This window comes from Lagopus leucura, unplaced genomic scaffold (genome assembly GCF_019238085.1).
Source record: "Lagopus leucura isolate 7727_CA_CO unplaced genomic scaffold, USGS_WTPT01 Super-Scaffold_739, whole genome shotgun sequence".
NCBI lineage: Eukaryota > Metazoa > Chordata > Aves > Galliformes > Phasianidae > Lagopus > Lagopus leucura.
This window is the reverse complement of record NW_024962255.1, coordinates 736,391-747,120: the sequence shown is the minus strand read 5'-3', so window position 1 is coordinate 747,120 and position 10,730 is coordinate 736,391. Positions and strand designations below refer to the sequence as shown.

The 10,730-nt window shown below is 47.7% G+C and overlaps 1 protein-coding gene across 1 annotated transcript in view; it reads right to left on the bottom strand.

The window, feature by feature from the left end:
• Window positions 1-654, bottom strand: part of PRKG1 (protein kinase cGMP-dependent 1) — a 392,537-nt gene extending 391,883 nt beyond the window's left edge. The window contains exon 1 of the mRNA XM_042862969.1: window positions 360-654. Within this exon, the coding sequence (XP_042718903.1) occupies window positions 360-625 (266 nt within the window). The 5' untranslated portion in view covers window positions 626-654. The remainder of the gene's footprint in view (window positions 1-359) is intronic.
• Between the last annotated feature and the right edge of the window lie 10,076 nt (window positions 655-10,730).

The window sequence follows — 10,730 nt, the reverse complement described above, 5'->3', positions numbered from 1 at the left end:
GGGGGGGCACGGGCAGCGCGGCGGCAAGGTGCGCTCTGTGCGCAGGAGGTGCGCGCTGCCCCGGCCGCGCCGAGCGGCCTTCGGAGGAGCGGGGACGCGGCCGGCGATGCTCGCAGGAAGGGCGCTCCGCTCGCAACTTTCCGCACGTCCCCGGGGATGCGGTCGGGCGCCGCTTCCCCTTTTTCCCACCGCACCGCGACGCTCAACCCGACCCTTCCCCGCCCTCTCCGGAAAGCCTCCTCGTGGGCGCGGGGCGCGTTTGGGAGCGGACGAGGGGCGAGGAACGGGGTCGGGGCGGCAGCGCCCGCGGGAGCTAAAGTTCTCCCTCAGCCCCTAGGGGTCCCGCATCCCCGCCCTACCTCTCGGCCTTGGTGAACTTGCGGAAGGCCTGGCGGAGGTCGTGGAAGGAGCGGTAGGTCTGCGGTTCGGCCGAGATGCCCTGCGCCCGCGTGGTGCGAGGCCCGATGTGCGGGCTGGGGGCCGGCAGCACCGAGTGGCATTTGTGCAGGCGGCGGCGGAGCTCCTGAATCTCTTCGTCCTTCTCGCCCAGGCGCCGCTCCAGCTCTCTGATGCGCTCTTCCTTGAGCAGCAGCAGCTTGGTGAAGTCCCCTTCCAGCTCGCTCATGTTGGGGCCGCGCCGCTCGCATGGAGGGGGCACGGGGGCGGCTCTGCCCGCCCCGCTCACGGCCGCCGACCCCGCATCGCCCGGCACCGGGCGGGGAGCGGCAGGGAGAGGCGGAGGGAGAAGAAGGGGGGCTCGGAAAAAAGCGGAGAAAAAGGGAAAAAGCTTTTTGTGCCACTCCGCGAGACTGGGATCCTGGAAATAGCAACAATTACCATGTGATCGCGGGGTGACGCAGCTCCTTGTAACTGGAGCCGAAGACTTGGGATTCAAACAAGAACACTTCATAAATATTAAATCGCCGCCCGCTAATAAGCCACGTGGAGCCCCGGCACCGCCCTCCCGGCACCCCCTCGACTCCTCCCGGGTACCCGGCATCGCGCCCGCAGCCCTTCCTCTCGGCACCCCAGTCCCCCCTCGGCAGCCCGGCCACCCCCATCCCACCCCCGACCCCACAGCGTCCCCCGATCACCGCGGGGGTATCTCCATCCCTCCCCGAGATCGGCACGCATCCTTCCCCTCGGCCCCCATTTCCCTCCGGGTACCCCCAGCCCACCCCTCGCGGGCACCCACGTCCCTCACTGACGGACACCCCGCGTCCCACCGGGGCTCCCCGTGTCCCACCCCACGCCGCAGGGAGCGGAGCCCATCATGGAGCTCAGGGCCGCGGCTGCGGGCAGCCTGGGAGCGCGGGGGGAGCGGCTGCGCACGACAAGCCTGAGGTCAGCGGGGAAGGCAATTAGCGGCCTCCCTGTTAATGAGCTGGGGCCGGGAGCTGTTTCCCCACGTTTGGGCTTGTTCCCGCAGCCTCCAGGCTTGGTATATGCCCGCCCCGGGGCCGCAGTGGCTCCTGGGCTCCATCAACAGCCCGGAGCATCCTTGGGTCGGGCCGGGGGATTGAGTCGCCGGGTTTGGGGGGAATGAAAGGGACGGGAGAAGTTGAGCGCGTTCGGCTCATCGGAAGGCAGCGAGCGCCATCTGGTGCCGAGAACCGCCGTGCTGCGCGGGGCAGGCGGACCAACGGACGGACCGACCGACCGACAGAGCGAACTTTCTCCCACTGTTGCAGGAGGAGGGTGTTTAGGAAAGCAGGAGCACCTCAAGGAACTTGGCAAAATTAACTGCTGCCGAGGAACGGGGGAGGCGCGCTCTATCTTCAGCAAGACATCGAAGTTACATCGCTCTGCTGTCGGCCAGAGCTTGCCAGGGTTATGCTGTAAGCACTGCTTGGTGTGCGGTTCCAGGGCTGCCTACACAACTGGCCTCACACAGAAAGCAGGAATCTGATAAATGCTGGAATAATCATGGTGCAAAGAGAGGCCATAAGGCAGTTTTAATCAGAGGTGGAGATAGATGCAAATGTTGTAGGAAAGGTCCTATTTTTATTTACACATGGATGCAGAAGACACACAGCATGCTAAGAATTAAGTAAGAATATTTACTGCCAATTATGGCAATGGCTAAGGCCTTGCCATTGCCACCACAGGCTGACAGGCTCACCTCTGCAGTGCTGGTCCCAAAGCAGCATTGCTTCAGTTAAAGAAGGACAGAACAGCAAAGCAGGTCTCTCTATGATCTTAGTTTCAGTTGTAGCACATGGTCAGTACCACTATCCCAGCCAGCTCTGGCTGCTTTGGAGCTGCAGAAGAGGAAGCACATACAGTGATCTACTTTGGACTATAAGGACTATACATACATACATCTAGATTTAGATATTTGCAGATGATATCAAGAGCAGAGATTGAATTGAATACATCAGCAATGAGTCTCTGTAGCACTCCATCCCTCCCCACCACCCAACACTGCCCCACCCCAGCCCCTGCCAGGAAGCAGCCTGGCACCTGGCCACTCCTGTGCTACCCACAGACAGACAGCTTCCAAAAAGCACCGAGATAGCTCACAGCATGAGCCAAAGGCCAGGCCTCCTGCTTGGCTTCAGCCCTCCAACCTTCCCAGCAAAGCCCAGGTGGGGGCCAGGGATGCTGTGGGGGTGCGGGGCTGGAAATGCAGTACTGGAGCCTAATGCCATGGAAGAGTTTGGGTTCGTGCTACCCCGCATCCTCAGCTCCTTGCTGCAGGCAGCAGCACAGCCCCTTGGCAGCAGCTATCAGCACACAAGCAATGTGAGCACATCAGCTATCGAACAGGAAGGATCAGCTCCTTCATTTGTTATGCCAGGCCCCCTGACACGGTCAGATCACAGACATTACTCAGCCCACAGCTGTAATTTCCCCACCAGGGCTGTGCCAGCAGCCCTCGCTGAGCTCTGACAGGACACTGAGCTGCAGCCCGGATGCATGAGATCCATGCTTTTTATCTCCCCCCCCCCCCCGCCAGCCTCTGCTGGTTCCATGGCCCAGCTGCTTGAGGAGAAAGCAGTTTTTGCATTTCACCTACACAAAAAGGAAAATAATATACATAAAACAAACTAAATTTCATGATTATCTATTTCAGAAGTGAAAAAACTCTGCTGCATGTGTCCTGGCTGACACTGATCAGGCAGTTCCATAGAAGCATGGATGTTTCTTCTCCTGTTAAAGGCAAGCCATCACACTTCCAGCAACGCTGCTGCTCCCAGGCAGCCTTGGGCCAGAGGAAGCCTCCCTGGTCATCAAAATGCAGGATTTGGGCCATAACATTTAATCTGCTCACAGTTCCGTTCTGCAGAAATCCGTCATCCATATTTACACACTCTGAGCACGTACACCTGCATTCCTGCGGGTTGTCCTATGCTGCCCCAGAAAGGGTTCCCTCCGTTGAGCTATAGCTAAGGAGGCTGTACTCCTTGCTACACACAAGTGTCTGCAAAATTTTGCATGGGCAGAAGAAATGAATGAATCACAAAAGGCACAGAATTTTCTGAACTATGTTTTTTTTTCTTGTAAATGTATATTTTAAGATGCATAATAAAAAGTGAAAACAATGATAGAATTGATAACAAAAATCCCTTCACCTTGCAAGGAAGCATAGAGTCATAGAACGGCTTGGGTTGCAAGGAACCTTAAAGCCACCCATTTCCAACCCCTGCTGTGAGCTGGTTGCCCCCAGCAGACCAGGCTGCCCAGGGCCCCATCCAAGCCTTGAGCACCTCCAACAGCCCACAGAGCATTTCAGCTCCTCGTGGCCCTCACCTGGGCTGCTAGCAGATAAGCCAGAAACACCCCTGGTTCCTTGGGAGGCAGCACATGTGCAGGGAGTTACTCTATTAAGAGAAAGACTTCAGGATCTGTAGGACTTCAAAACCAAGTATATACATTTTCCTACCTCAAGACTTCTCATAGTAGGAAAGTCTCTGCGATTACCATTCTTTAAGTATCATTTTTTTGGAAAGAGAAGCAAATGATCCTCTATAAAGCGAGCTGACATACAGAGCAGATACATTTCCCCAGCATGAGAAATAAGGAATTATTATTGTTATTACTACTGGCATTAATACTGTGAAATGGGGTCTGACACAAGGAAATATTTCAGACTAACAGTTACAGATGCCAGACTCATTCTTCAGAAAGAAAGGATCGTATTAAGAAGAATTAAGCTCTTGATAAAGCAGCTGCTCCAAGGTTGGTGATGGGAAAAGACGAGTGACCTGATTCCAACTTCCTGTAATGCTTCACCGTGCTGAGAACTCACAGCATCCTTCGTGAGCTAACCAGGGGGGTTCCAGATGAGCCCTGAGCCATTTTACACCCTGCTTTATCAGAGAAGGGCTCTATGCTTCCCAGACAGTGCAGTTCTTATAGGAGAGGGACTCCCTGCTCTGACACGAGCTACTATGAACCCATTGCATAGTTTCTTAATAAGATAACTCAAGCAGCTACAGACACAAAACTCATGACTTCTGCTTAAAACATAATTGTAGATCCTTGTCCTCTCACTGCACAGTGATGCTCAAGACACAGTGGGGGGCAACCAGCCCATGGCAGGGGTTGGAACTGGACAGGCATTAAGGTGCCTTCCACAGCCTGTCGTTCCACGATTCTGTGGTCTCATCACTTAGACAAGTACGTCCATCACACAAGAGACAGGACAGACTGAAGGCTTTGGGATCTTTTCAGGGAAGTGGCTTCAGGCCCCCACCTCACAGTCACACAGCCTGGGGCTGAAGGCACTTCCAGACACACAGCACAGCTGCTGGCAGCCTCTACAAATATATTAAGCCACTCAAGGTCTATTTGGAGACCAATATGTCTCTGTAAAATGCTCAGCATCTCATCTGTGACAAATCTAAAAGGCTTTCTGCTCCTTGCTGTCATTCTCAAGTGCCAAAATAAAAGCAGTGTGCTTAGCCTGACAACTGATGGTTATCTTGGGAAAATGACACCAGGCGAAGGGCTGCTCTTCTGAGCACCACTCCAAGTTTATATCTGGTTGGCTCCAAAAGCTGGCTGTGTTATGGCTGGGGCTGTCTGGGGGAATCTGCTTTCAGGCATAATCCATCTTTGCCTTTCTGAGCTCTGCTAATCCACTGCCTTTGAGCGTAACGCTAGAGATGACAACTCCAGCATAAACAGCTAGGAAATCACTTGAGATGTCAAAAATGTCTCTCTAAACTCAGGTCCATGGGGCTCCTCATCAATGAGGCCATTTGCAGCCCAACTGCAGGGCAGTGCTGTCATTAAATCCACTGTTGGTTATTATTATTCCTGTACTAATTAGTGCTCAACTTTTCCTAAAAACACAATGTGAATTTCAACCACCATGCCAAGAATATTTGACAAGATGAGGCTGGCTACTGCCCTGCCCTGATGATTAATTAAGCTTTTGTTGCTGTTGTTGTTTGTGGGGTTTTTGTTTGTTTGTGTGTTTAACTTTTCCATCTTTGTAGCAATATTTTTGGTGTTTGGGATTAACAGTTTATTTTCTTTCAGCAAAACCTGCACTCCCACAGAACACCCTGTAGCTTCCTATTCTTAATTTGGATTTCTGCAGCATTTTTAACAATGAAACTTCCCAACAGAGCCATCAATATCAGCCTCAGCCTGTGAGTACTTAACACACCGAATCTTGCATATAGCATACAGTTGTCACAATCTGCCAGCCTTGTCTGGTTTTCACTTCAAGCCCAAAGCTATATTCATGACTTTTTTTTTCCTTATACTGTCTGTTAAAGATGAAAACACAAATGCAACAAGAGGCACCTTTTGCTATGAGAGCATTTGCAGTACAGACCAGCTCAGCACACTGAGCAAAACCAACAAAACCAGATGTGCTTAATATAAATTAATATTTTTCCTCTGGTGGGTTTGTTCTGCATTTGAGCATTTAACGCATCACCAGTTCCCCATGTCAGAGCCTTAGAACAGCTAGGTAAGCACATGGACAGCCTTGTTCATCAGAGAACAGTCAGTGCTGTTTTTTTAAAGGAAAAGGACAGCAGAGATTTGCCGTTCGAAGTCACCATTTACCATCCAGAATCAAGAATCTGTTTTTTCATATATTAAGAAGAAAACTGAGATGGTAGAACCCAGGGGGATGAATCCTCTTCATCCCACTCTCCAGCAAGATCAGGGCCCATTAAATACAACCTTGGATTTACAGAGCTGACTCCAAATTGACTTCAGTGCTTTAGCAGGATCATTCCTACTTGTAAATGGGCTCTCCCCATGTTTTACTTTTATTGTATATGCTTGTACTTACACCATAACAAGTTCTATCACATATGTGTTTGAAATGCAAGAAGCCACAGATTGGGTGACCCTACACTGGAAGATGCATATGCAGAGTAACAACGGTTTAATGTGAAGCTTATAAAAAGGGCACTGCAAAAGTCCTTCTCCTGCTTGCCATGAAGGTGTATATTTGGCAGAAGGGATCAAAACGCAAGATTTTTGACGCAAGACACTACTGGTCACACAGCAAAGGCTGTTAGCATTACTGAGTGGTACTTGCAGGATTTTTAAGTTGATGCTTGCTGTATCTTTCTGTGGAAGATCTACATCACCTGTAGCACCACTGTTCTGCTGCCTCACACAGCTTCACGTTTTTCAGAAGTAGCTTACATACACCTGAGGTACTCTCAAAGTCTAAAAGCCTCTTGTTTTAGTTAAAAATCAAAGTGCATTTGCATAGGACATGCACTTAATGCCATCAGTCTTGCCAGCCCCTCACATTTTAATATAATTTAATCCCTGCAGAGTTTCAGCAGTGCTGCATATCTGGAAACAAACCATGATCTTTGCAGAGTTTTGTACTTATGGATGATTTGTGCTGTGTGACTTAAGCCCCACCTGGCTGCATCTGACCAACAGCTCTAAACTCTTCATCGTAACTTTTTATTTGAGAGGAACGTGCTTGCAAGCATCCCATGTCCAAGCAGTGAGGTCCCATTCTTCTGCCAGGTGGCTGCCCCAGAATAAATATCAAGAGAAGTAACCACTGTTAAATATCATCTCCAGAAGGCTACTTGCTTTTTCTACTCTGAGCAGAATATACAGACTTTCCTATATAGAAGACTCACATATGACCTTTGGGTTCAGCTTCTTGCAAACACAGAAGCTCCAGCTAAAGGCAGAAGACAAAAAGGCATGAGAACTGCTGACTGTGTCAGGCAGCAAGAAATTGGTCAAATCACAGAATCCTGGGATGCCTGGTGGTTGAGCCATTCCGGAGCCCAGAGGTATTACACAGCTGATGGCAGGCAGGATTGCTGCTCTTTAGCTTTTTTCCCTCCCTCACAAGATAAAACCTTTCAGAAACATAACTCAGCCCAAGGCTAAGCGGAAAACATCCAGTCTAAATTCAATAAATTTATAGGCAGCTAAAAGTGGATCATTCCAGTAGAAAACAAATAGTAGCTTTACCTAGCACAGCCAGTTATTATCCTCATATCTTGCAAGGCATTGCTGTGTGTATTTCCTATTTCTATAACCAACAGTGACTCTTCTGGGGTCTGAAATCTGGCTGCATCATGGTAAGGGTGAAGCCTAATGGTAAATGCAGTATGGCCTGACAATTCATTGAGGGCCGACAAACACAGTTTCAGTACTGACACACATAGGTGAAGTTACTGAATATCTTGAATATTTTTCCCATTTTATTATTTGGGACATTCCTGCAGAGCCACTTTTAGAAACCCTGGGGACCTTCTGCAATTTCAAGATAAACATTTTCTGTGCTCTGTTTTATATACCCACCCCATAGTCAACAGCATTAAAACTTTCATCTGACTTAAACTGAATAAGCCTGCTTAAAAACAGTGCTATTTCTGGAATAGAATTACTTGTTGATTCCAGAAAAGGTAATAAAAAGGGAAAAGGGTTGTGGAGTGAGAGGAGTGCCAGACCCAAAGGGAAGTACGTTCCCTCTGCAAGGCAGGCTGGCTCAGCACAGCTCAAAGTGCTTGCAGAAAAATAAGGCTGGGGAGGGGAAAAACAGAGGTGTAACCCCTGTGCTCCGATGGTCTTTCAGTGCCTACAAGGAGCCACTGCTCACTAAATTCTCATGACATTGGTACTCTAACAGAAGCACAATATATACACAATATGTACTCACTGCTCTCTCATTTACATTGAAAAGATCTTCAGAAGTTGGCACAAGTGATACAAAAACAATATGATCACTCTTTAGGATGGTTACAGTTAGTGGATTAATAAAAGTGTTCATTGTGTCCCTCCCCTCCTGCTAAGATGTTATTTCATAGGGAAATGCAGATGTGTTACCAGCACTGCAGAAATCCAGGTCATCCACATACTAGGAGAAGCACAGCAGAAGATATTCCCCCCTTTAAGGTGCCACTGTGGCAGTTCTCACCTGCAAGATGTAACAGTGAGGTTAAAAAATAAAAATAAAAATTTAAATAAAAAAAAAAAAAATCAACCCCAATAGACAAAAACATAACTCCGAGGTCAACTTACATATCTGATAGAAAAAAAAAAAAAAGTACCTGAGGGCACAACTCACTCTTTGATGCTGAGGATATGATTAAAGCGACGCCGCAGCACTTGAGCTCTGACTTCATGACTTTCTTCATCTCGGGTTTCATCACCTCCTTCCAAAGCAGAGGCCAGCCCATGACTCTTCCTGGACTGGTAGCGCTTCATTAACAGGGCAGTGAGATCTTTCAGGGATACCTGGCTGGTGACAAGTGAATGCTGTGTCCCCTCTCCAACAACAGTAAGATTTAGTGCTCAACGTGCAGGAAAACTACATTAAAAGATTAGACTTCGTCACCATTACATACTATGGGGACTTGCTTGATAAGCAAAAAGGAGAGGGGGATGGGGAAAGGGAGGAATTATAATCAAACAATACTAAGTGCAACATTTCATCTTAAAATAATCCCAGTAGCTGAGTCAACCCAAAGGAATTTCAGGTTTCTTCACTCCACAAGGGGAATTTAAAAATAAAAATAATAAAAAACACCTGAAGTACACACAGTGTTATATATATATATATATATATATATATATATATATATATATAAATATACATATTATTATATATAATTATTCTAGCTGACCAAAAGTACATACTTTTTAGTTTGCTGGCTGAACAGAGTTTCCCACCCAGGTCTGTCCTCAAGCTGTAGCCCCAAGAGCAAAGCTTTGCAAGTAGAACAGCACTGGATTCTTTTCATGATGAGTAAAGCAGAAGAGCAGCAAGCATGCTGCTGGCTGCCTCAGCTCTGCACTAACACCTTATAAAAACCTACACACGTCACCCAGAGTGCAGCAAATCCTAACACATTTTGGGACAGTCAGCAGAGTTGGCCACAATCTTACTTTAAATGCAGTTATTCCACTTGGAACCTCTCAAAAGGTTCCTGCTTCATCTACTTGTGAAAGGCCTGAGGATAGCCCACACATTCACACAGCTGGTCCAGGACCCCCTCCTCCTTAAAGGAGCCCCATAGTCCCAATCACTGATGGAAACTAAGGGCCCTGGACTGTCTTGCTGGATGTCAGGAGAGTTCCAAGGCACATGGCAGTGACTGAGACTCCACAACTGATTTCAGCAATCCGATTAATTATCTGTGCAGGAGAAACTAAGCATTTAATTAAAATTAAATTAAACAATTAAGTAAGTGTGTACCCCTCCTCTGACAAGCAATAAAGCAATTACCTACAGCAAAGAGACAGTGGTAAGACAACCGAGGAATCTATTAGGGACAGGGCATTTTTACTTCCTGTGTATCTGGAATATTTTGGAGAGTTGAAGACTTGGTGCATCTCTCTTCTTCAAGGAAGAAATCCATTTCTTGTTCCCAGTCACCATTTTTCTTTAGTTCCATAAGGTTTCTTCTGTGAAATAGCTCTTACAATATGGACACCTAGTCTTCAAATTAACATTCATCAATACAACTAGAAGTTAATTACTGCTGATGTTTTCTGATAATAAAAATAGTAGTTGCTGATGAGCAAGGCATCACCACATGCTTTTTTTTTTTTTTTTTTTTTTTTTATTTCCACCCACAAGCTGTTCAGAGCTTCTTGAGCAGTCCTGCAGGAAACACAAGTACCAACCATCACCACCATCAGCACCCTCTCCAAGACTTGTAGCACCTCTGTTCAAAGACATGATGTTGTGGCAGCAGAAAATCTCTGGCAATGTTAGAGAAGAAACCAAACAACCTACAAAGCTGAGGTTTTGACTTACATGTCATCTTCACAAAACTGACTTGCATAGAATATATATATTCTATATGTAGAGGGAGAAAACTTTGAGTTTACTTTGAGCAACAGATCTCCAGACATCACTTTGAAAGCTATCGCTTTCAACTCATTGAAACTCATTGTTGAGCTATCGCTCAACAACTCTAAAACTGTGTTGTCCTCTGTATAATCAATGAATATATAGATGCTGCAATTAAGAAACATACAGGAAAGTTAGGCTAAACAGTTCACCACACCAAAGAAGAATGGATGGAAAACTTACCCTTGTCCTGGGCTCGCTAAAAGATTCCAAGAGGAATAATCTCCAAAAGAGATCCTTCCCCACCACTAGTCAGCTCTTAAATCGAGTTTAGGAGAGCTGCAGCCAGGCTCCAGCCCTTCTGGTCACACAGCTGAATTGCCTTTGCCTGTGTTCCCAGGGCTGACTCATTGCTCACCTCAGGTGGTCAATCAAAGGTTCAGGCTTTGATTCAGCAGTTCCTATACATCCTCCAATG